General features: G+C 35.5%; 1 protein-coding gene across 7 annotated transcripts in view; it reads left to right on the top strand.

Annotated features, from left to right (window-relative positions):
* YAF2 (YY1 associated factor 2) overlaps positions 1-26,962 on the top strand; it is a 79,446-nt gene that overhangs the window by 27,488 nt on the left and 24,996 nt on the right. For 5 of the 7 annotated variants that reach the window (XM_027861047.1, XM_027861046.1, XM_027861045.1 and 2 more), the window contains one exon: positions 5,855-5,984. The exons of 1 other annotated variant lie outside the window; for it this stretch is intronic. In XM_027861047.1, coding sequence (XP_027716848.1) covers positions 5,855-5,984 — 130 coding nt within the window. The remainder of the gene's footprint in view (positions 1-5,854; positions 5,985-26,962) is intronic. One more of the 7 variants, XM_027861048.1, reaches the window with a different exon arrangement.

Below are 26,962 nucleotides of genomic sequence, written 5' to 3'. Positions count from 1 at the left end.
GTGTGTGTGTGTGTGTGTGTGTGTGTGTGTGTGTGTGTGTGTGTGTCTTTCTCTTTCTATATCAATTTGTACTCTGAATCCATTACTTTTCTGTCAGTAGGTGGGTAATATGTTTTATTTTGAGTATTCTGGAATCATAGTTGATTATTGCATTTATCAGAGTTCTTAAGTCTTGTAAAGTTTTTTTTTATGAAATTATTATCATTTAAATTCTTTTCCTGGTTCTCTTCACTTCACTGTGCATCAATTCAAATAAATCTTCACAGCTTTATCTGAAACCATTAACCTCATCATTTCTTATAATAAATAATATTCCATTATATTCACATACCATAACTTGTTTGTCCATTTCCCAATTGATGGGCCCCCCTCTCAGTTTCTAGTTCTTTGCCACTACAAAAAGAGCTGCTACAAATGTGTGTGTGTGTGTGTGTGTGTGTGTGTGTGTGTGTGTGTGTGTGAATGCATACGCGCATGTATCCTGTTCTTCTTTTTGGGATGTAGATATAATAGTGGTATGACTGGGTCTAAAGATATGCATAGTTTAATAGCTTTTTTGCCTTAATTTCAAATTTCTTTTCAGGATGACTGAACTAGTTTACAGCTCTGCCAGCAGTACAGTACTGCTAGGGTTTGTTGTACAACATAGATAAACAATGAATAGATAGGACATAAGAAACTCTTCCCCAGCAGATAAGTGGTCAGAGAACATGAACAAATGAATTCAAAAGAAGAGTTACAAACTGTCAATAAATATATGAAAGAATGAAAAATACTAATAATAAGGGAAATGCAAATCAAAACAACCCTTAGGTTTGAACTCACAACCAACAAATTGACAAAAATGACCAAAGACAAGAGTTGTCGATGTTAGGGGGGTTGTGGGAAGATATGTATATTTATATATTACTTATGGGGCTCTGAGTTAGTATAATTGGAAAACAATTTGGATTTATGCAAATAAAGTCAGCAAAATGTCTAGACCCTTTGACCAGGATTCCACTACTAGACTTATTTATACTTGAAGCAGGTCATTGATAAGAAAGTTTCCATGTATACACAAAAATATTTAAAGTAGCTCTTTTTGTAGCAGCAAAGATTTGGAAACAAAGCAGATAGGTGCCCATTGATTTAGGAATGGCTAAACAGCTTGTGGTCCATGAATATAATGGAATATTACTATGGTATAAGAATTGGTGAAGATAATGAGTAAAGAGAAAGAAAAATTTTCATAAAAAGATCCTGGGAAAAATCAGATATTATCAAAAGCAAAAGATTTCAAAGGCAGGTAACTGATGAGAAGCAAAAAAATTGTATATGAATAATACCAGGATTATTAAATCCCCTAATGAGCTGAAGATACCTTCTTTTTTTAAAAGCTTTGTTTGCAGAAGACCCTAAAAGAAGGAATAGAACTTGTTTTGTGGATGAAAAATGAAAAAGACAAATATTCAATTCTCATTTTGTTTCTGTTTTCTTTACTGAAGTTAATGATCTTTACACTGATATTTGTATAGTACTGTTAACGTTTATAGAATCTTTATAGAATGTTAAATTTAATATAGAATATTAATTAATTTATATAGAATATTAAATTTAAACTCCATCACATTGTGTTGTTGGTAATGGCAGTTGTTACTATTTTCATTTCACTGATCAGTAAAATGAGATGCAGAGGTTATGAATTATTTATGGTCCACACAGTAAATAGCTGAGATGGAATTTGAACCCAGATTTTTTGGGGACTTTTTTCTGCTCTGCCATCCTATCTCCCTATATAAACAAGAAGATAAAACATCTTGTCATTGATTTTGTCACTGCCTCTGTGAGGGAAAAGTGCTAAATTTGAAGTTGGAAAATCTCAGTTCAAATCCTGGATCTGACCTTGGTAAGTCATTGAACCTCTCTGGGTTTCAGTTTCTTTTTTTTCTTTTTTTTTTTTGGCTAGGCAATGGGGTTAAGTGACTTGGCCAGGGTCACACAGCTAGTAAGTGTTATATGTCTGAGGTCGGATTTGAACTCAGGTCCTCCTGAATCCAGGGCCAATGCTCTATCCACTGCACCACCTAGCTGCCCTATGGTTTCAGTTTCTTCATCTGTAAATTGAGAGTTTTCAACTAGAAGAGCTCTAATGTCCTTTTCATCCATAAATCCATGCTGCTATGCCTGTATGAACTATAATCTAGAGCATTTAAAGAATTTGTAAAGACTCTTTATAATCTTTGAAAAATTGTGAACAGGAGAAGTTGTGATAGTCAGTCTTTAGATGAGCAAATGTCTAAATTTTCAAAAAGTCAAGTAGATTTAAAAAACTCAGGTCTTTTGAGCCTGAGTTTAATGTCTCAAAAACAAAATTCTGTATGAAATCCTAGATCAAAGGGATAATTAGTACTTAAACAATGATGCATAGGTTCGTTGAGAACAAGTGTGCCAGACTAATCTTCATACCTTTTTAAAAAACAGTTAGTAGACTAGTAGATCGGGGAAATGCTGTAGATAAAATATTCTTGGCTTTTAGCAACATTATTAGTGTTGAAATAAAAAATATTAAACTTTTAATTTTAGAACTTTGTGATTTATGCTTGTTCACCACAAGTAATTTAATTTTAATATTTATCCAAGTAATTTTCTAGCTTTGAAAGAGAACGTTGTCCAAAAATGTCATAGTCTCCCTTGCCTTTTGACATGATTCTCTGTCAAGAAGTTTTCAGGTGTTATTTATAGAATCTTATGAATAAGAAAAAGATTATAATATGTTAAAAATACAGTTTGGGGTTAACATAACAGTCTCTACTCAATTCTTTCCTGGACCACTTGGAAATTACTTCTCAGTATCTTAACTGTGAATTTCAAAAGAGAACAATGACCTCTACTCTTCCCACTTTCCTAAAGGGAAGAGTTTGAGACAAGGTTTTAGGCTGGAGAAATAGCATTTCTTTATTTCCAGAGAAATTAAAATGAAGTTTTAGAAAATGTTTCCACATTAGGTAAGGCCATTGCTTCTCCTAACATACTCATCTGGAGACTTCAGATAGGGCTTCAGCATCACATAGTACTTAAGTGCTGTGTGTGTGAACTCAGTAGCATATGAGGCTTGACTGAAACTGAGACCAACACTACACTAGCACTAGAGAATACACATGCCAGAATGATAGTACAAAGGATACCTCAGCAATGCAAGTGGATGTTGTTTCTCACCCAGAGACCTCTGTCTCTTTCTGACAGTCATTCCTTATGCCAACTAAATGCTTTCTTGACCAAGATTAATAACAAACATTATGCATATCTACTCTGTGCTTCAATTAATGACTGGTTACTAGTTCTACCACAGATTTATACAGTGGCAGCTATCTTACTGTCTGGCTCTCTATGATACAATCAACAGTTTCGTCTTTTGAGGCATTTGCTCTTGAAGAACTGCAGAAGGATATTTTCTTCTGTGCTATAAATGCTAGTACTTGTACACCTTTCTATCTCCCAAACAAATCCAGATGCATAATAGTGTTTTTCTGTTGACTTAAGTTATCTGATACTATCTTGTGATATTCTTATGGACAAGGTGAAGTAATGTGGGCTTGATGCTGGCGAATATACTTAGGTGGATTCCAAACCTGATATGCTGATTTTTAATAGATTAATGTCAAACTGGAGTTATGTATCTAGTGAGGATGCCACAAGGTTCTGATCCGTAATCCCATTATATTCACCCTTTTTCTTAATTAATTGAATGAAAGGTCTAGATAGTATACTTCTAAAATTTGCAAAAGCTGGGAGAGGTAAGCTGGGCCGACAGTATTGGGGTCCAAAAAGATAGTCCTCAAGGCTAGAATTATGGGTAAACTTAATCTAATAAGAAAATGTTAAATATTAGGATCGATGCTAAGTCTTAAAAGTGTACAGTTGATTTAAAAAAAAAACTCTTGTACTGGACAAAGGAAAAGTGTCTACATACAGGGGGAGGAGGGAGGCTTGTATAGTAAAATCAATATAAGTTAACAATGTGACATAAGTTTAGAAGCATAGTGCCCAGAACAAGGGATATTATAGTACTTCTATATTCTTCCATGTTTCTTCAAACAGACAGTGTCCAAGCATTTTTTAGCATTTACTATGTGCCCAGCACTGTGTTAAGTACTAGGGATACAAATAAAGGTAACAATATGGTTTCTGCCCTCAAGAAACTTACATTCTAATTGGAAGTCAACATGCAAAGAACTATGTGCTTACAATATAAATGGGAGGAGATAATCCCAGAGAGATGGCATTAGAAGTGAGGTGATAGAGTTAGGATAGGGAGACTGGGAAAGTACTTCTGCAGAAGATGAAATTTGAGCTGAGTCTTAAAGGAGGACAAGGAAGGCAGGAAGTGAAAGTAGAAGTAAGGAGGTGACAGCATGTCAGGCTTGAGGACAATCAGAGAAAAGACATAGTCTTGAAATGAAGTGTCTGTCATTTGCAAGGAACAAAAAGGAAAGATGTTAGTATTGCTTATTCATAGAGTATCTGAAGGGGAGTAATGGAGGGGAGTGTAGAGTGCAAGAATAATAGAAAAGTAGAGTCATGAAGTTTATGAATGGCTTTCAAAGCCAAACAGAAGATTTTATAGTTGATCCTGAGGTAATAGGGAGCCACTGGAATTTATTGAGTGTGTGTGTGTGTGTGTTTGTGTGTGTGTGTGTGTGTGTGTGTGTCTGTGTGTGTGTGTGTGTGTGTGTGTGTGTGAGACAGTCAGACTTGTGACTGGAGGACAGACTAGAGGCAGGAATTCCAACTACAAGGCTATTGCAGTAATTGAGATGATGAGCACGTGCACCAGAGTGGCTGACTTGTGAGTGGAGAAAAGGTGGCATATATGAGAGATGCTTTGGAGGAAGAGACTATAAGACTTGATGGTTAGAACATATCTAGAGTGTCATAGTTTTGAGCAGTATATTTTAGAAGAAACATGATCAAATTTTGTTTTTCATTTAGAGAAAGACTAACTTGGTGAAACCTTTGCAAACTATATTGTATGTATAATTAGCTTGGAGAAGAGAACACATGGGGCTTTGGGATTATTAGGCTTTTAAGTTATAAAGAACAATCTGGGTGTCAAAGAAGGAGGGAGAAAATATATCCCACTTCATTCTTTGCAAAGTTGGAGACTATGGTTATAGTAGAACATTGTGTATGCAGCCAGACTTAATGGATGTGTTATTTAGTTTTGCTGAACTGCATTTTTCTTTTTTGGTTCAGTGGATGACTGCAGATGTTAAAAGGGATGATTATGCAGGATTGGGGACAGTGGTGGTATATTTTTGAAACTTAAAGGGATGTAAATATGAGATCACTTTTTTAAAAAGAAAAGTACCTTCGGACAGGTTCTTTTAACATCATATAGTTTAAAGTTCTCCACCTCATCCTAAGGAGTGCAAGCATTAAAAATTTTAGTAATGGTACTTATGAGTAACTTTTTTCTATTTTTTGTGATTAGTTATTTGAAGGACTTGCAAAGTTGATTGTGCATAAGTAGCATTCCTGATCCCTTTCCTGCATTTAAGATTGTAAACCCACTGGGGAGTAAATCTCCAAAGTTTTGATTTATACAAACATTGACTAAATATTAATATGATGTTTATCATTTTTCTTTACACATGTAACAGATTCTCTTAATTTACAAACTGAGTAACTGAAGTAATATTTTAAAATGTTTGCAATGACATTTATAAAAGTAGAAAATTCTGGCAAGTTTTTATGTAAATACATTTATTTCTAGTACATATGACTAGTATACTTATAACCTTTTTCTTTGTAGTTCTCAATAAAGAACTAAAATTAAATAGTTTTGGTTTGAATAATGTTCTTATTCTGATAGAGAAGAAAAAGCTGGATCACTTACCAGTAACTGGAGTTCTATTGGGTAATCTCCACAGATCCACATACTTTGAAGTTATTGTGAATGCCTCGAGGACCATGGAACCGTTGAAATTTCAAATTTCAGGAAGGTAAGCAAGTACACTGAAGCATGTCTCTAGCATCTCCCAAATTTCCCTCCCCCACTTTCTTACATATACATCTGTACTGCATGCCCTCTCAGTTCCAGTGGATGGCCATCAAGAAGATTCTGATGCTGTACTGATTGGCAAGACAGTGTGGATCTGTGAGGGAAAAGACCCAATAGGAAAACTCCAGTTGCTGGTAAGTAATCCAGTTTTCACAAACTTGAGACATTTTCAAGTCTCTTCTCTTTGAAAAGAATCTAAAAGAAAGAAGTTGGTACAAGGGGAGACATTTTTGTCGTAAGTTCTGTGTAGTTTAAGGAATTTAGAGTCTTTTTAAAAATCTGTTAAGTGGAAAGCTCATTTTACATAGTTAAGGAGATTATATCCCATTTCACAGTCTGATGCAGTTTTCTAAAATTTGTGTAAATCAATATTGGTAAGTTGAATTACATTTTTAAAAGCACCAAAAAAGTTTATAGAAGTCCTATTTTTAAAAATTCTTTTCATAAAGTATGCAACAAATACCCCTTAATTTAACTGTTAGTTACATTTTGATTCACTTTGGACTTACTCAGAACAAAATATATCTGTATTTTTTAATTTTAGATACCATTTTCCTGATAAAAAATCACAATAGACTGTGATAAATCAAGTAATAAAAATTTCATTTAAACAACATCACTCCAGGGGAGTGAGCAAAGAGTATAAAGTAGTATAAGTAGTTGATAGCCTGAAATAATAGATATGCTAAAATAATAATAGCCTGAAAAAATAGAAATAATGTGAATTATTATGATGAAAACTAGATCAGTCTTAAAAATATTTTACTTTAACAAGGCTAATCATGCTACTTTATGGGAATTACCAATTTTTTTTAAAGGATAGGTTTATTTAATATCTTTAGGTGAATCACTGTACATTTATTCTAACCAAAAGACTTTATAAATTCAATGAAAAGTTGTAAACTTGCTATTCCTCACACTTCATTTCTAATATTGGTGCTTTTACATTCTCCAGCCTGGAATGCACTTCCTTCTTACTTCAGTCTCTGAGAACACTTTGTTTCCTCTAAGGCTCAGTTCAAGCACCATTTTCCATATTTGAAGCCTTTCCTGATCTCTTTAAATGCTAGTGTGCTCTCACTCAAACTATATTGTATTTAACTATTTTATATTCATTCTCTCTTCTGTATATCCTAATGTCCTTGTTGTTTCCCTTATTAGAATGCGAGCTCCCTGGGAGTAGAGATTATCTCATTCATTGTATTTGCATCACCAATGACTTGGAACATAGTCCAGTTAGTTGATTAATTATTCTGTCTTAAAGTTCCTCATCAGGAACTCAAGCCAGTAAAATCTGTGTTGTGATTTAATAAAAAAAAAACAAACCAATCAAACAGCTAATACATTTCTTTCTTCCTAATTCTTTATGGGAATGTTAGTAATTTCAGTGTTATTTTAGTATGAATTAGGAAAAGAAAGGAGGTTATTGTTAATGTAAACATTTTTGCTGTGGCATTTATGAAGATCTTTGTTGATATTTCACAGAAAAGGAACCTTAGCTATAGCTCATGTCCTCCAGTACTTTATAGTACAGTTTGTTATGTTGAATTTTTGTGGTAATAGATAATCTGGCTGATTTTTTAATCTATTTAATTAGGAGAGTACGACTAAAATTAATATTTGAAGGGCAAAATAATTCATTTTTATCAATAGTCTCCTTAAAAAATTGAGCAGCTCTATCAAGTTGTATAACCAGATGTTTAAGAAAATACTATTTTCCCTTGTAGGAAAATAAATAAAATAAGAAATGATAGGTATTATAATCATGCCTTTTGAAAGTCTAGTGATGAATTTTACTTGGGTGCTTTTATTTTGAGATTGAATTGTCTTAAATTCCAATTCATTCTTTGATACCACTGATTTTTTGTTGTTGTTCAGTCATTGCAGTCATGTCTGACTTTCTGTGACCCCATTTTGGCATTTTCTTGGCCAGGATACTAGAGTGGTTTGTCATTTCCTTCTCCAGCTCATTTTACAGATGAAGAACTGAGAGGCAGGCAGAGATTAGGTGACTTGTTCAGAGGTCCGATTTGAATTTACAAAGATGAGTCTTCCTGATTCCAATCCCAGTGCTCTATCCACTGTACCACCTACCTGCCCATTTATGGTTTACAAATCAACTATGTCAACCGTGGTTGGCTGATGGCTCATCCCTGGCTTATTTTGACTTTTTAGTCTAAAATGAGGTCATACTCAATATGTGCTTTTGCAAACCAGAGTGCATGTTTTATTTGTTTTTTTTGGGGGGGGGTGAGGCAATTGGGGTTAAGTGACTTGCCCAGAGTCACACAGCTAGTGAGTGTTATGTGTTTGAGACTAGATTTGAAATCAGGTCCTCCTGAATCCAGGGCCGGTACTCTATCCACTGGGCCACCTAACTGCTCCATAAAGTGCATATTTTACATTTAAAAAGAGAAGGTTTCTGGATACAGGTGAAGTCTGTTTATAATTTGGTGGTGCATTAGACAGAGTGTTGGACTTGAAGTCAGGAAGACCTGAATCTGAACCCTATTTCAAAGTTTGGTCAATTTTAATTATTTTGAGAAAGATCATTTTATTTAACAAACTTAGGGTTTGGCCTCCCCATTTAAGATGTGGAATTCACGTATACTTCAGTTGTAAGGCAAAATTTTAAAATAATAATATTAGATAGGTAGCATTAATTTAATGGGTTGTGGTTTGCAAAGTGCTTTACATGTTGCTTCATTTAATCCTTACAACAACTCTGGGAGGTGGGTGCTTTTATGAGCTACATTTTACATATTAGGAAACTGAGGCAAATAGCAGATAAGTGACTTCCCTAGGCTGACACAGCTAGTAGGTTTCTAAGCCTGGATTTGAGCTTGTGTCTTTCTGAATCCAGATATAGTGCTTGATCTGCTGCACTACCTTGTCACCTAACTTGTAGAAAGAATATGATTTTTATATATTTTATTAAAATAGAGAAAATCATTTTAGAACTTGGATGGATCTCAGAGGTGTTTAGTTCAACTAATATCTGAAATATGAATTTCTTCAACAATAACAACTGACTACTCATCCTCCCTTTGCTTAAAGACCTGTAGTGAGATGTCCATCTCCTGCGACAACCTGTTACGTTTTTTGAATAGTTCTGATTGTTAGGACTTTTTCCTTCATATTGAGATGAAATCTGGCAGTAACTTTCACCATTTGTTTTAATTCTGCCCTCCAGTAGAATAGGTCTTATCTCTGTCTTCTGTATTACAATAATAAGAATAGTGGTAAAGGTGCTAGTGATTTTTAACCTCCTTATAAAACTTAACATCTTAAGAAATATTTTTTCTTATTCAATTTAATTTTTTTACTAGATCCTAACTTTCTCATTGAGATGGGCCAAATCCATATGTTGATAGCTTTTTTGACCTTGATTCAGTATTCCAGTATAGTAACTATCTTTTCCAGCTTTGTCATTTCCAAATTTAATAAGTGTTCATCCAAATCATTGATTAAAACAAATGAACAAAACAGTGCCAAGGACAGAATCTGGTGGCAGTACACTGGAGACCTCCTTATTTTATGTCAATACCACTCCTTGGATTTAGTCATTCAGCCATTCTAAATCTTATTGTACTAGGATGCAGTGTAACTATATATAGGATATAGTTAATGAGCAATTTTACCAAACCTTATCAGACAAAAGTGTCTCATCAATTAATATTTCAAAGTTGTTTTGGTATTCTGGTGTCTGAAATATACCCAATAAACTTCTTTTCAGTTTTATGGTTATGTGTTTAAGTTTTAGGTTTCATGTAGCCCTGGGTAGAACCTGATCTTATTTGGGTTGGGTTTCCTGCATTCATCTGATGACTTCTATACACACTCTTCTTCCAAGGTAGGAGTAGCAATGGCAATCCCTTAATTTGACTTCAGTGTGACTTCAGGGTTTGGATGGATTTTCTTGGTGACATAAGTAACTTGGTGCAATTGATAATCAAAACAAACATTTACTAAGAGCATACTGTATGTGAGGTACTAGGAATACAAAGACAAAAATGAACAATCCCTGCTCTTAAGGACTGTATGATCTTTTTGGGGAGAAAACATGTATACATATAAGTATACACAAAACAGTGGAAGGTAATTTTGGTGGGTAGGCAGTAGCAGCTGAGTGAAGATCAGGAAAGGCTTTCTATAGAAGGTAGCTGTTGAGCTGAGCTTTGAAGGAGACTAGGAACTATAAGGGGCAGAGATGAGGAGAAAACATATTCAAGGCATGAGTGATAAGAAATGGAGAGTGGTGTGTGAGAAACAGTAAGAATGCCAGTTTGGCTGGAACATGAGCAAGAGAGTATGAGACCAAGAGCAAGACTGGAAAAATAGAATGAGCCAGGTTTGTGAAGAGCTTTTAGTGTTAAGCAGAGGAGTTTGTATTTGGTCCTGTAACTAATAGGGAGCCTATGTTCCACTTCTCCTTTTTTGACCAGACCTAAAACAACAATTAGTAATTATACCAATTACTTAGGTTTATTTACAGCCCCAGTATGGAGGGAACAGAGAACTGGGGAAAGGATTGTTGCTATTTATTGGTCTCCTGTCTTCTTAATATAGTAAGCAATGAGTGTTCTGCTTTTACTACTATTTTGACTTCTTTGAAATCAAAATAACTATTAATGTTTTTTTCGAAAAGAAAAAGAAAAGAGATTAGCATCAGTTTGATATTAGACAGGGAGTGGTTAAATTAAGATGGGACAATGATGCTGATCAATGTTCTGCCTGTCTTACATCCCTAGGAACTGAAAGATCTCATGGATATAATTGCTGAACTACTGTCTGATCTTTGAAAAGTTGTGAATTTTGGAGAGGTCCTTTAACTCAGGAGATGGGCAAATGTCCCTACTTTCAAAAAGGGAAGAAGGTAAATTCTTCAGAGTGTAGCCTGATGAGCTTGCTTTTGATTCCTGTCAAAATTCTAGGAAATGTTATTAGAAGGGATGGTTGGTGAACACTTAATAAGGGAAATAGTGATCATTACAGGGTAGCATGAATTTATCAGGAGGTCATCCAAGAGGGACTCTAAGAACATATTCAGTTGGTGGAGTTATGAATTGGTCCTGCCTTTCTAAAAAAAAAAAACAATTTGGAACTTTCCTCCCAAAATTACTAAATGGAACATACCCAACAGTACCATTATTAGACCTGTATCTCTAACAGATCAAAGAAAAGTAACTATATGAACACAAATATATTTAGCAATTCTTTGTGGTGGAAAAGAACTAGAAGCTAAGGGAATGCCCATCAGTTGGTGAACATATGAACACATTATGGGATAGGGATGTGATGGAATATTATTGTGCTATAAGAAATGATGAAGGGGACAGTTCATAGAAATCTGGAAAGACTTGGATGAAATGATGCAGAGTGAAATGAAAAGAACCAGGACAATTATTTATGGAACTATGAACAAACACAATTAAATGAATAGTCAAAATGAAGAATAAGTTGCTGTATCATAAACTTTGGCAAAGTAACACTAACAATTCATTTTCCCTTTCCCTTTCCCTTTCCCATTTCTTTTGTTTAAAAATTTTAAACCTTTTGCTTTAGTTATTTTTATATAGTAATTAAATGTATGCTTTTTTTTGTTTTGTGTTGTATCATGTATTTTTTTAATTTTAATTTTTTTTATTAACAAAAAATAATTTGAAACAAGTTTACTCACCTCCATCTCCCATGGGGAAAAATATGTTGAGAAGTTCCCACATTGAACATGTCCAAAATATATGTATCTTAATCTAAATGCTAAGGCTATCACCTTCTACTTTGGTTTTTGAAATTTGTTGCCTTTCTAGTTCTTTTAGTGACACATCCAATTCCTAGAACCTTTCCTTCTCTCTTTTATTAATAAAAGGACTGTTTTGATGATATCACCTAAATTTTTATATATTTTCTAATTGCTGGCATTTTCTTTGATATTATCCATTTTCTATTTGTTCTTTGTTTCTATGATTTATTTCAGGTTATTTAATATCTATTTTTAATTGTTCCTTCATAGTCCTTTATTGAATATAATTTTTATTCCATTGTGGTCAATGAAAGATATGTTTAATATTTGTTTTTTTCTGCATTTGTTTGTGAGGTTTTTAATGCCTTTAATACATGGTCAGTTTTTTGTTCAGTGCTATGCCCAGCTAAGAAATACATACATACATACATACATACATACATACATACATACATACATATGTACATACATACATATGTACATACATACATACTCCTTTCTCTTCTTGTTAGATTGTAAACTTCTTATGAGCAGGCACTGTATTTTGCTGTTCCTTGTATCCTCAGCATTTAATATATTGCCTAGCACATAGTAAGTACTTAATAAATCCTTGTTGGCTGACATTTGATATTTATATTAAGCACCTACTATGTGCCAGACACTGATAAATGCCTGGGGTACAAATAAAAAAAGAAAAGACAATCCCTGCCTTCAAGGAGCTAATGGAAGAATACAATAAACTAAAGGAAGCTTAAAAGGGTAGGGGATGGGAAATGGGATGCAGTTGGTGGGCAATATTTGAATTTTGAATCTTCTGAGCTCTTTTTAAATGGAGGCTTTGGGAGGAATTTTTTTCTTTTTTTTAATTAATTTATTTTTCTTTATCAACAATTACTTCCATAAGCTTTTGAGTTTTAAATTTTTTCCCCCTCTCTTTTCACCTCCCTCCCCAAGCTGGTGCGCAATCTGATACAGGCTATACATATACATTCCTATTAAACATATTTTCACATTAGTGATATTGTAAGTAAGAATTAGAACCAATAGGAGGAACCACCAGAAAGAGGAAAAAAAAACACAACAGAAGAAAAAAAATAGCAAATAGTATGCTTTGATGTACATTCAAACTCCATAGTTCTTTCCTTGGATGCGGATAGCGTTTTACATCATGAGGCCTTTGGAGATGTCTTAGATCCTTGTATTGCTGAGAAGGGTTAAGTCTATCAATATTAGTCATCACACATTGGGAGGAATTTTTTGCTCTGCTTTCCTACCCTCCAATCAGAGAAGCATAAGCTGAGGCTACTGATGAGGTATGAGTACCAAAGCTGATGCAGTCTCTGTGATGATGAATTTTCTTTTGTGTGAACGCTTTATTTTTTTTTAATTAAATGTATTTATTTATTTATGTTTAATTTTCAGCATTCACTTTTATAAAATTTTAAGTTCAAAATTTTCCCACTCCCTAAGAATGGCATGCAATTTGATATAGGCTATACATGTACAATCATATTAAAGATATTTCCACATTAGCCATGTTGTGAAAGAAGAATCGGAACAAAAGGGAAAACCATGAGAAAGAAAAAACAAAAAAACAAAAAAGAAAGAAAATAGTATGCTTTGATCTGCATTCAGACTTCATAGTTCTTTCTCGGATATGAATAGCATTTTTCGTCATGAGTCTTTTGGAACTGTCTTAGATCATTGCATTGCTGTGAAGAGCTAAGTCTTATCAGGATGAATTTTTTCTTGATGAGATTTTCCTGGGGGCTTGATGACGGTAGAATCTAAGGATTGCAGCTGCTGGGAAAACAACTAGAGAGTTTTCTAAAATTCTATTCAGGCTCTTAACTTCTTTCTTTTTTATTTCTTGGGTAAAATTTTCTGCATCTGAAAGAGGGTACATTTGGGTCCCCACTATTACAGTTTTACTGTTTCTCTATTTACCTTTACCTCTCATTTGCCTTTTAAGAAATTAGATGATTTATATGAATTTCTTATCTCATGGAACTTTGCTGAAATTATTTCAGTTAATAACTAGAGTTTTCTAAGTATACCATCATATCACTTATAAAACACTTCTTGAACACATCACTGTTTTCTTCTTGCTTATGCTTATTTTCTCAGTTTCTTTTTCTTATGTATTTGCTATATCTAGCATTTGTAGCACTATGTTAAATAGTAATGGTTATGATGGACTTCTTTGCTTTACTTCTCATCTTATTGCAAAGGCATCTACCATTTTTTCATTGCATAGTAATGATATAATAATATACAGATATATAGCATATAATTATATAATTGCTTTTATATATATGTATTTGTTGTTCAGTTGTTTCAGTTGTATCTGATTCATCATGATCCCATTTGGGGTTTTCTTAGCAAAGATACTGGAGTGGTTTGCCATTTCCTTCTCCTGCTCATTTTACAGATGAAGAAACTGAGGCCAACAGGATTATGAGTTGCCTACGGTCACATAGCTAGTAAATGTCTGAGGCTGGATTTTAATTCAGGTATTCCTGACTCCAGGCCCAGCGCTCTATCTACTGTGCCACCTAGCCACCCTGATATAAATATAGCATTTTTACTATATTAAGGAAAGATCATTTATTCTTATGATTTCTAGAGTTTGTAATAGCAAAATCTGCTGAATTTTTTCAAAATCTTATTCAGTATCTATTGATATAATCTTGCTTTTTATTATTTATATTATTAACATTTTAAAAATTTACATTTTTCCTTATGTTGAACCACCTCCCCATTCCTGGTATGATAATCTTTGTAATATATTGTATCCTGCTTGATAATATTTTATTAAAATTTTTTGCATTAAATGATCTTTTGAGATAAAGGTCTATAGTTTTCTTTCTTCATTTAGTGTCTCCCTTTTACCTTATCCTCTGCTCTTGATATCTAGTCAAGACCATATTTATTTTGTAGATGCCCTTTTTAGCTTTTTTTTTTTTGGTGAATATTTTGTATGCTGATAGAATTAACTGTGTTTTCTATATTTGATAGAAATGACTTGTAAGTACATCTTGTCCTAGGGTTTTTTCTTTGGGAGTTTATTTATGGCTTGTTCAATTTCTTTTTCTGATTGAGTTATTTATATAATCTATTTCTTATATTAATCTGAGTATTTTATAGTTTTGTAAATATTCCTCTACCCCAAGTTACCAGTTTTTTTGTTTTTTTGTTTTTTGGCTAGGTAGTGGGGTTAAGTGACTCGTCCAGGGTCACACAGCTAGTAAGTGTTATATGTCTGAGGCTGGATTTGAACTCAGGTCCTCCTGAATCCAGGGCCAATACTCTATCCACTGCACCACCTAGCTGCTCCCGAGTTACCAGTTTTAATGGAATGTAATTGGTCATGAAAGAACTATCCTTATATCACTGGTATAAATCTTACTTGGTCATAATAAATATTTAGAATACAGTAATGTATTTTTGTTTGTCTCTAATAGTTCTTCATCAATACTCACCAATATTGACCTGTAGTGGTTTTTTTTTTTGAGTCTTATATTTTCCAGATTTGAGGATCAGAACCTTATAAGCCTCAGAGAATAGGCAATGTTTATACAGAGCTTTAAGGTATGCAAAGAAGGTGCAGCTCATGTCCTTGGAAGTGAAAAGCTCTGGCTATCCTGCCCTCCTCTTGGCAGACTGCCTCAAGAACAGAAATAGAGTAGTCCTCTTTGTATCTCAGAAGTTACTGTGGTCCTGTCAGATATGAAAGGTATCATAACCACAATTGATTTCATAAGACACTTTATTTCCCTATATTTGAGAGAATGTTAAAGAATTTAGAGAAGCATACTGAAAAGAATAGTGTCAACAGAATGTAAAACTTCCGAGAAAATAGGCAGAAGATTCTAACTTGCATGGAATTCTGCTGATTTCTTCAGAATCTGGGAATGGAGCAGAAGACATTGAGAAAATAATCCAGGCTGTGGTAGACAGTGTGTGCTGGCAGATGTCTTGGATAAAACTAGAATTGAAATAGTTCCAGGGTCCCATATGGTGGGCAGCATTTGTAGCTGTACAGAGTAGGCTGAGTTCTTTGAAGATACATCAGTTCTAGCAGTCAGAAAATAGAGATAGGCAGCAGTGAAAGTATATATCTATTCTTCAGGGAGAGTAAAGGCACAGAAACTATTTTTTTGAATATTTTACAGAAAGTGATATTCTTGAGCTTTTTGAAGTGCTTTTTGTTACTAAGATTGGACATAAAATAGAGTCAAAGTTAAAGGAGAATTGCAACAGTCCCTGGCTACTCAACCAACAATATCTTGTTTCTGATGGATGTTAATGGAGAGGTTAACTGTGTAAAAGAAGCTGCTGTGCATTGTGGTAGGGAGATACAGTAATGCAGGATTAATATGATTAAACCCTCATTACATCTTTAAGCAAACTGGTCTTACCTTCAAGTTGGAGGAATAATTTTTATAGAGAGATAAAAGCTGTATTTCACAGAATCGTACCTTTAGTCTTTCTTTCTGGGTTTATAATAGCAATCTTAAAGAAAATTATGTGAATGTGTGTATATCAGTTAGTCAGTTAACATTTATTATGTGCCATGAACTAAAAATAAGCACTGGGGATAAAAAGAAAGGCAAAAGACAGCCCCTGCTCTGAAGGGCACAGTTCATGGGAGAGACAACATGCAAACAACTATGTACAAAGAAGCATTGTACAGATACATAGGAAATAATCAACAGAGGGGAAGTAGTGGAATTAAAGGGAATTGGGAAAGGCTTTGTATAGAAGGTGTGATTTTATTCATTCATTCATTTATTTATTTATTTTAGGCAATTGGGGTTAAGTGACTTGCCCAGGGTCACACAGCTAAGTAAGTGTGTCAGGTGTTTGGTCTGAGGCGAGATTTGAACTCAGGTCCTCCTGACTTCAGGGCTGGTGCTCTATCCACTGCGCCACCTAGCTGCCCCAGAAGGTATGATTTTAACTAGAACTTGAAGAAAGCCAGTTAAGTGGGAGTGAGGAGGGAAAACATTTCAGTTATGGGAGGGACAGGAAGTGAGAATGCCTGCAGTTGGAAGATGGAATATTGTATGAGAGGAATGTCAAGGAGATTAGTGTCACTGGATTGCAAAATATGTAGAGGAATGTAAAGTATAAGAACTATTAAGATGGGAAGATGCAGATAATGAAGATCTTTGAAAGCCAAATAGTGGGCTTTATATTTGGTTGTGGAGATAATAGGGAGCCATTGGAATTTTTTGAGTTGGGGATGGGGTATGATATGGTCAAAACTGCACTTTAGTAAGATCACTTTGACAGCTAAGTGGAAGATAGATTGAACAGGGGAGAAACTGTGGCAGGTTGATCATTGGTGGGCTATTGCAATAGTCCAGAAATAAGATGATTAGAGCCTGCACCATGGATCTGACAGTGTCTAAGAAAGAGAAAGGGGCATATGGGAAAGAGGTGTTGTGAAGATAAAATGGACAGATCTTGGCAACAGATTGGATATGGGGACAGAAGAGATAAGAGAGGGAAGGTCATGAATGACACCTAGATTGTGAGCCTAGGTCATAGGGGTAGTGGTGGTACCCTTCAATAATAATAGGGAAATTTGTTAAGGAGGAAAAAATAATAAGTTCAGTTTTGGACATGTTGAATTTAAGATGGCTTTGGGATGTCCAGTGATGTCCAACAGGCAATTCTGAGTTGCAAAACTGGAGGTCAGCAGAGAGGTTAGGACTGGATAATTATTTTTGAGAATTATCATCAGTAAGATGATAATTGAATCCTTGGGAACTAAGATTATCAAATGAAATTATGTTGAGGGAAGAAGAGAGCCCAGGATAGAGAGTCATAGTCAGATACATAGGAGGAAAACTGGAAAAAGTAATGTCATGACAACCTAGATGAGAATATTAAGGAGAAGAGGTTGATCCACAGTATCAGGAGCTGCAGAGATGTCAAGAAGGATGAAGATTGAGAAGATTTGGGAATTAAGAGATAATTAGTAACTTTGGAAATAATTGAATGAGTTAGTTAGAAATAGGATTGTAGAGAATTAAAGAAGAGAGTAAAAAGAATAGAAGTCATGGCAGCTACTGTAGGCAGCCTTTTCAAGAAGTTAAGCTTCAAAAGGAAAGAGCTATGAGACAAGAACAAGTGGGAATGAATGGATCAAGTGAGGGTTTTTTAAGGTTGCAGTAGACATGTGCATGTTTGTAGGTAGTAGACAGGGAGAGATTGAAGATTAATTAGAGAGTAGGGATAATACAGGGACAATCTACTGGAGAAGACAGTATCTTTACACATTCCTCTCCCTGATTCATTGAGAAGACACAGTTTCCTCAATGAATCACTAGCTGATAAGTCTATCTGCCTCTCAGGATTGACTCACTAGGCTACAAAAAGACCTAATGTCACTCAGCACTTCATTCAGGGTTGTTAATTATGAGGCCTAGATGTTTTGGCATAATGGGAATAGGGGGAAAGAGAGATTGATCATTAAATTGATAGGAACCATTAAGGTCAGTCCCCTTTGGCAAGTAGGCCTTACAGAGACAGCAACACATGAGGAAAGAGTGAGAGGGAAGGGTGAACATCCAATCTCTTTATTAGTAACACATTCCTAATGTCTATTTCACATAGACACATTATATCTTAGGTCTCAGATGTCTCATGTAGTTGTCTGGTTTCTGAAATCCTCTCCTCTTGATGTTGTCATCTGGTTTCCAAAGACCTCTCTTTTTGGGCATTCTATAATTGGCCCTTTCTCTGAGCAGCTTCTCTTAGCAGATCTGTTTCTCTGGTTCAGGTTATTTGTTGAGATTTTTAGTTGTTTCTGTTTTAGTCTTTTGCAAAACATATCTCAATACAATAAAGCCACTTAAATTCTGCTTTGTGAATAACTAGGCCATGTGGTGAAAATTAGCTCCGACCTTGTGGCTCTAATTCTGTTAACCCATAGATCACTTGAAACTTTGGAGAATTTAGATAGTTCTCAATAGTTCTATCTTTACATAAACCCTGTACTTGATTTAGATACTGCCAACAACAGGCTGAGGGAAGGATCTTAAAAAAAAAATCTATGAGGATATAACTTGTAAAATGAACCCTTTGGTTAAAGATTCAATATTTATCAAATTAGACCTGTAAGCTAAGGTTGAATGCTTTTTTAAAATTGGCATTTACTCCACAATCATTTAACTTCTTAACACTGGTATTCATTTATTTCATTCTTCACCTCAGATTCATGCCCCACAAAGGAAAAAATTCAGTTCTATTCCCTGTAACTGCTCTGTGATTTCAGTTAGCAGTTTGTTATGTTGATATATTTAGTGAGAAATCAGAACGTAACTAACCCTTTTAAACTACCTGGTTTGTGCAGAGGGTAGGCAATACAATTGTATATATAAAATCCTGAACCCAGTTTTTAGAACTTATTATTAGAACATGCTCAAAGTCCTTATATCCCATTGGAATAATTTACATTTGACATATATAATCATCTGATCTTGTTGCTTTCTCAAAATTTTCCGCTCCAATATTAATTTACCCCACAGGAAGATGAACAACACTCTTTGTAAGTAGGTGTCTTCCATGCCCAGTTGCAATGGCTATACAAATGAATTTACTTAAGAGATGTTTTACTTCAATTTGTTTTCTTTTTACTTTTTTTACTTTACTTATTTTACTCTAGTTGTAAGAAAAAGACCTGAAATAGGGCATGTAAATATACTTATATAATCAGTTCCAAATTGTATACAGAGAACAGTGTCTATCAAGTGAGTTGTCTGTAGTAAAACATGTTCAGCTATTAACCGTATTTAAATGTAATGGATGTCATACACACTTAAGAGCACTAAGCATTTTTTATAAGTATTATTTCATTGGTTCTCACAATAATTCTACAAGGTTAGTGCTATTATTATCTCCATTTTACAGTTGAGGAAACTAAGAAAAAGAGACATTAAATGACTTGCCCAGGTTCACATAGCAGTGTGTCTGAGATTGGATTTGAACTCTGATCTTCTGACTCTAGGCTTAGTGCTATGGCTACTGCTTTACCAGCTGCCTCAGTTGATGGAGGAGATAATGGCAGAAGAATATTATGTGAGATGAGGAGGAGAGGACAGAAGTTGTTGGCAGTTGGCCTCAGTGATTAAGATGCAAGGTTCTCAGGTGAGAGAGTTGGAGAAGGGGATCCATGGGAGATTTGAAGAAGGATAAAAAAGTTTAAAGAGCTGTTGTCATGAGTGGCATAGTGAGTTAGTGAGGGATAACTTGAAGTTATGTTACCTAAATTTGTAGTAGACCCAAACAGCACAGTTTTTTAAATTTTCTCTAGCTTAATTCAACATGTGACTAGGAGTAGATGACTGTTCCCCATGCCTGAAATGTTCTCCCTCCTTAACTCTGTCTACTGACTTCCCCGACTTCCCTTAAATCCAAATTAAAAGCCCTTCCCCAACCCATCTTAATTCTGTAACCTTCCCTTTGTTAATTTTTTCCTATTTATCCTATTTATATCTTGCTTTGTATAAATTTGTTTGCATATTGTCTCCTTACTAGATTGTGATCTTCTTGAGGGCAGGTACTATCTTTTGACTCCCCAGTGCTTAGCACAGCACCTGGCACATAACAGGTGTTTAATAAATGTTGATTTATTTCCAGCCTAATTATAGATCATTTCTCTGCTTACACTCTGCAGTTCAGCCAAACTAACCTTCTTGCTGTCTTTACGTTTGACACTCCATCTCCTTTTTTGAAGTCTTTTTTTTTTCCTTTTTGGTGAGGCAGTTGGGGTTAAGTGACTTGCCCAGTGTCAAGTGTTTGGTCTGGGGCTGGATTTGAACTCAAGTCCTTCTGACTCCAAGGCCAGAGCTGTATCCACTGTGCCACCTAGCTGCACCCCCATCTCTTTTTTTTGGTGTGTGTCATCTGGAATGCATTCCCTCCTTGCCTCTTCCGAATGGAATCCCTCTGTTCCTTCAAGTTTACAGCTCAAGGACTATCTTGTAAATGAAGCCTTCCTCTCTTTCCCACTTCTCCCTCCCACCAGCTTATAGTTAATGACCTTGTATTCATTTCTATTTATTCTGAATGGTTGTTGTGTCATTCAATAGAACCATATCTTTGAGAATAGAATTGTTTCTTTCTTTGTATTTGTATTCACATTCCCAAGCACAGTGCTTCTTTGTAGGCACTTAGTAACTATTTGTTGATTGATTGATAAACTCACTCTAAAAGAGTATATCCTTCTTTAGATCAGAATGTAAGTGGAGAATTTGATGTGTCCTTTGGATCATTCAATTAATTATGTTGAGTAAATTTTTGCTCATATATTTCCTTGATAAAATACTTTACTCTGGTTGTTCAGTGTATTTTGTCATATGTTATAGGCTGCACACATCCATCATGAATGTGTCTTCTGTATAGCGTCATTTTTAACTTTTGAGAGACTTTAGTGCACCATGATTTGCAACCATGCAATAACACCAGAAGCATATTGGTATTAAAAAAGATGGGAGAAGTTTGAGGTCATAAAAGGAGCGTTGCAATGTTCTGAAAGCATTCCAATCCTGTCTTCTATTTAATTTTCCTATTTAATTAACTTGTCCATTTGCTGTGTCTTTATAAACTGATGATAAGCTCTATAAATTGCTCATCTACTTGTTTGTCATGATCTGGGCAAGAGATTTTTCATCCACTTGTTTTTTCCTGTATGGCAGGTTAGACAAAATATTTTTTTTTCTTTTTAAAAAAATTTTTTTTTTTTGCATCCACTAGTTTCCCTTTATTTATATATCTACATATTTTCTCAATTCTATGATTCCTCTTAGAAAAATGCCTTTTGTCACATAGGTTATTTTTTGTTTAAGTGAGTTTCATCTTGAGGAGAAAAAAGTTTTTTTTTTTTTAAATTTAATTAATGTGTAAGGTAGAAGACAGATTGCTATTGGTTTGTTCATGGAATTTACTCAAGTGCCTGTGGTGGTAGTGTGGTGGACCAGTGTATAGCAAATTTGCATTTTGGAGATTGTTTTGCTATAAAATTTTATGGTGATACAGTCCCTATGTCAGAGACATCATAAGGTCGCCTTTAAGAGTTACCACTCCATTTATTGACTAAGAGCCCCCACCCAGAATCTTGGAGAAATCACTGATTTCTTCAATACATGCTGGCCATAATGTATCTAAAGTACAATTACTAACACAGAAAAGGGAACTAGGAAACCCCTCCCTGCCCCCAAATAGTTCACTAAGCAGCCTATGAAACAGAACAGTTAACAACTGACTCCTCTAACATTTACATTATGACTAATACTCACAATGGATTAAATGAGATAGCAGATATAAAGGACTGTGCACACTTTCAAACACTATACACATGCTAGCTATTAGAAAAAAATCTAGCCATTACTGGTGATGCTGATGTACAAGACACTGAAGTACCACTGAATCATTTTTAAGATCAGTTAAGCACCTACTATGTGCCATTCAGATTCATTGAATGAAAGTCACTACTTGCAAGAATTGTAATGGGACAGATGACAAGTATGTACATATATATAAATATGCATATACATGCACACATATATACATGCACACCATGTATATATGTCATATGTCCCACCAAAATTATTTTGCTATATAATTTCATGATTATACAGTCACTATTATCAGAAACACTGTAAGGTGACCTTTAAGAGATACCATTGAACTTTTTTTTATGGTAATTTTTATTTATTTTTTTGGTTTTCAACATTTACTTCCCCAAGATTTTGAGTTCCAAATTTTCACCCCATCTCGCCCCTCTCCCCACCCCAAGATGGCATACATTCTAAGTACCCCTTCCCCTAGTCTGCCTTCCCTTCTATCTCTCCCCCCCTTCTCTTATCCCCTTCCCCTTCAATTTCCTGTAGGGCAGCATGGATTTTTGTACCCCATTTCCTATATTTCTTAGTTCCCAGTTGCATGTGAAAATATTTTTTTAAACGTGTTTTTAAAACGTTGGGTTCCAAATTTTCTCCCTTCCTCCCTCTCCACCCACCCTCATTGATAAGGCAAGCAACTAAATATAGGTTAGATATGTGCAGTTATGCAAAACGCTTCCATAGTAGACGTGCTGTGAAAAACTATATTTCCCTTAATCCTATCCCACCCACCCATTTATTCTATTCTTTCTTTTGACCCTGTCCCTCCTCAGAAGTATTTGCTTCTGATTACTCCCTTTCCCAATCTGCCCTCCTCTCTATCATTCCCCTACTCTCTTGTCCCCTTCCCCCCCTATTTTCCTGTAGGATAAGACAGATTTCCACACCCAATTGAGTGTGTATGTTATTCCCTCCTTAAGTCAAATCCTATGAGAATAAGATTCACTCATTCCCTCTCACCTCCCCCCCCTTCCCTTCCACTATAAGAGCCTTTTCTTTTCTGTTTTTTTTTTTTTGTGGGATAATTTACCCTGTTCTACCTCTCTGTTTCTCCTTCTCCTAGTATAATCCTCTCTCACCCCTTAATTTTATTCTCCAGATATGACCCCTTCATTTTCAACTCACCCTGTGCCCTCTATCTATCTATCTATCTATATCTATATATACATACATATAATTTTTTCCCCTTCAACAACCCTAATACTGACAAAGGTCTCATGAGTTACAAATATCATCTTTCCATGCAGGAATGTAAACATTTCAACCTTGATAAGTCTCTTATGATTTTCTCTTTCCTGTTTACCTCTTCATGTTCCACTTGAGTCTTATATTAGAAAATCAAATTTTCTATTCAATTCTGGTCTTTTCATCAAGAATGCCTGAAAGTCCTCTATTTCACTGAATGACCAATTTTTCTCCTGAAGGATTATATTCAGTTTTGCTGGGTAGGTGATTCTTGGTTGTAATCCTATCTCCTCTGCTCTCTGGAATATTATATTCCATGCCCTGTGGTCCCTTAATGTAGAAGCAGCTAAATCTTGTGTTATCCTGATTGTGTTTCCACAATACTTGAATTGTTTCTTTCTGGCTGCTTGTAATATTTTCTCCTTGACCTAGGAACTCTGGAATTTGGCTACAATATTCCTAGGAGTTTTCCTTTGGGGCTCTCTTTCAGGAGGACATCAGTGGATTCTTTCAATTTCTATTTTGCCCTCTGATTCTAAAATATCAGGACAGTTTTCCTTGATAATTTCTTGAAAGATGATGTCTAGGCTCTTTTTTTTGATCATGGCTTTCAGATGGTCCAATAATTTTTAAATTCTCTCTTCTGGATCTATTTTCCAGGTCAGTTGTTTTTCCAATGAGATATTTCACACTGTTTTCTAATTTTTCATTATTTTGGATTTGTTTTATGTGTCTTGATTTCTCATAAAGTCACTAGCTTCCAATTGCTCTATTCTAATTTTTAAGGAAATATTTTCTTCAGTAATCTTTTGGACTTCCTTTTCCCTTTGGCCAATTTTGCTGTTTAGGGCATTCTTCTCCTCATTGGCTTTTTGGACCTCTTTTGCCATTTGGGTTAGGCTATTTTTTAAGGTGTTATTTTCTTCAGTATTTTTTTAAGTCTCCTTTAGCAAGCTGTTGACTTGTTTTTCATGATTTTCTTGCATCACTCTCAGTTTTTCCTCTACTTCTCTTACTTGCTTCTCAAAATCCCTTTTGAGCTCTTCCAGGGCCTGGGACTGATTCATATTTTTCTTGGAGGCTTTGGATATAGGAGCTTTGGCTTTGTTGTCTTCTTCTGGTTGTATGTTTTGATCTTCTTTGTCACCAAAGTGAGATAATATAGTCTGCCTCTTTTTGCGCTGCTTACTCATGATCCCGGCCAGTTACTTGAGTTTTAAACTCTTTGTTAAGGTAAAAGTCTGCTTCCAATGTGAAGAGTGTACTGTCCCAAGCTTCGGGGGTTTGTACAGCTGTTTTCAGAGGTACTTCTAGGGACCTGTAAATTTTTAGTTCTTCCAAGGTGGTATGATAAGGGGCGAAGTGTTTCCTCTCCACAGCCCCAACAAGCTCCACCACACCAGCGTTCCTCCTAGCCCCAGGACTGCCCCTCAGAACTGTGACCCAGATCCAAGCACCAGTAAAGCAAGAGATTTCCTGCCTCAGCACTGGCAAAAAGATCCTTACAATCTCCCTCTGATCAGCCACTCGGTTCCCCCTCAGTCTGTGGGCCAGAAGCTCAGGAAACAGTCACTGCCCCAGGCCGCACTCAAGACTTGTGGCTGAGACCTAGCTCCTCTCTCGCCACAGTCACAGACTTTTCCCACTGACCTTCCATGTTGTCTTTGGCGTTCCTGGGTTGAGAAGTCTGGAAACTGCCACAGCTACCCGAGATTCAGTCCTCTTGAGGCCTGCTCTAGGGTTGCTGCCTAGACAAAATATTTTTTCAGTGGTTATAGATCTCTTATAGGAGGTTCTGACGTGTCCTAGGGTTTTTAATGCACCAACACAAGTATCATCACAAAAGGGATCATTTAGAGACCTTTCTCAGTCACTTCCACTACCTTCCCTCTGGGATTACCATTCACTTTCTCTGTATATCTCTTATGTACAATTTTTTCCCATGTCTTTGCCTTGTTAGAAGGTGAGCTCTTTGAAGGCAGGAACTATATTTTTTGCCTTTCTTAATACCCTAGCACTTAGCACAGTGCCTGGCACATAGTAAATATTTAATAAATGCTTACACTTTGCCTGATATGATTAGAAGGTTGTGGAATTAAGGTTCTCTTATTTCATCTTTTAAAATCAAGTATTTGAAGGGCTATCATGTAGTTAAAGTAAAAGACTTATTCTTTTTGGCCCCAGAGGGCTGAACCAGAAGTAGTAGGTAAAAGTTTTAAAGAAGCAAATTTAGGCTTGATGTTAGGAAAAACTTCCTAACAGTTAGAGCTGTCCAAAAGTTGAATGGGTTACCTTGTTTTCCCCCTCCATGGAAGTCTTTAAGCAGACTGTAGATGATGACTTCTCAGTTATGTTGTAGTTGGATTCCTTTTGGTATATCTACCCTGCATTTAACTAGTAAAGTGATTTTCCTAAAAGTGCAGGTCTGATCATGTGATCCTCTATTCTTAATGAATTCCAGTGGTTTCCTATTGCCTCCAGGACCAAATATAAAATGTTGTTTGGCATTCAGTGCTTTTTATAACCTAGCCTTCTCCTACCTTTCCAGTCTTCTTACACCTTACTTCTTTGATCCATTGACACCAGTATCCTGGCTGTTCCAGGACCAAGACACTCCATCTCTTGACTCCAGGCAAATCTCTGGCCATCCCCATTGCCTAGAATGCTCTCTCTTCCACTGTGACTCCTGACTTCTCTGGCTTGCTTTAAGTCCCATCTGAAATCCTATCTTTTATTGGAAGCCTTCCTCAATCCCTCTTACTCTCCTCTGTTATTTCCTATTTATCTTGTATATAGCTTGTGTTGTTTGCTTGTTTTTTCCTTCACTAAGTTGTAAGCTCCTTGAGGGCAGGGATTGTCTTTTGTCTCCTATTGTAACCCCAGAGCTTAGCTCAGTGCCTGGCACATAACAGGCACTTAATTAATGTTTATTGATTGACTGACATGGCCACTGAGGTCTCTTCCAACTCTCAAAATCTGTGATTACAGGTAGAATTTTAACAGGAATATCTTGTTACACCAGAAATCTCTGTTACAAAAGCTTGCTTATTTAAAAATATATATTAAATTGAGAGGCAGCATGATATAATGGATAGAGAATTGTCCTCAGAACCATAAACACCTGGCCTCAGGTTCCCAGTCTGTCACAGATTGTGTGACTTTGGGCAAGTCACATAATCACTGGATGCTTTAGACCAATGGTGTCAAAATCAAATAGAAAGTTTTTTTACATACGCACATGCCCAATATTGACTTAGAAAGAAACCAAATATATAAGGAAAAAATTGAGGCCATTCTCTGAGAATCCCTTTTTTCCTTTCTTCCTCATCCAGATGCTTTCTGCCACTATCTTTTCCTCCCCCTCCATTTCACATATCATTAGCTTCCATGGATCTAATTATATCTCTTTGCAAATGATGTTCAGATCTATTTATTCATCCCTAATCTTTTTGCTGGCCTCCAGCTTTTCAGTTTTAACTGCCTCTTGAGTTAGATGTTTCATAGTGATCTTAAACTCAACATGTCCAAAACTGAATTCATTATCTTTTCCCCCTAAACCCTACTCTCTTCCTATCT

Source organism: Vombatus ursinus, unplaced genomic scaffold, assembly GCF_900497805.2.
Source record: "Vombatus ursinus unplaced genomic scaffold, bare-nosed wombat genome assembly UNPS02014403.1, whole genome shotgun sequence".
NCBI classification, from domain to species: Eukaryota; Metazoa; Chordata; class Mammalia; order Diprotodontia; family Vombatidae; genus Vombatus; species Vombatus ursinus.
The sequence above is the reverse complement of the archived record's forward strand: the minus strand, read 5'-3'. Positions and strand labels throughout refer to the sequence as shown.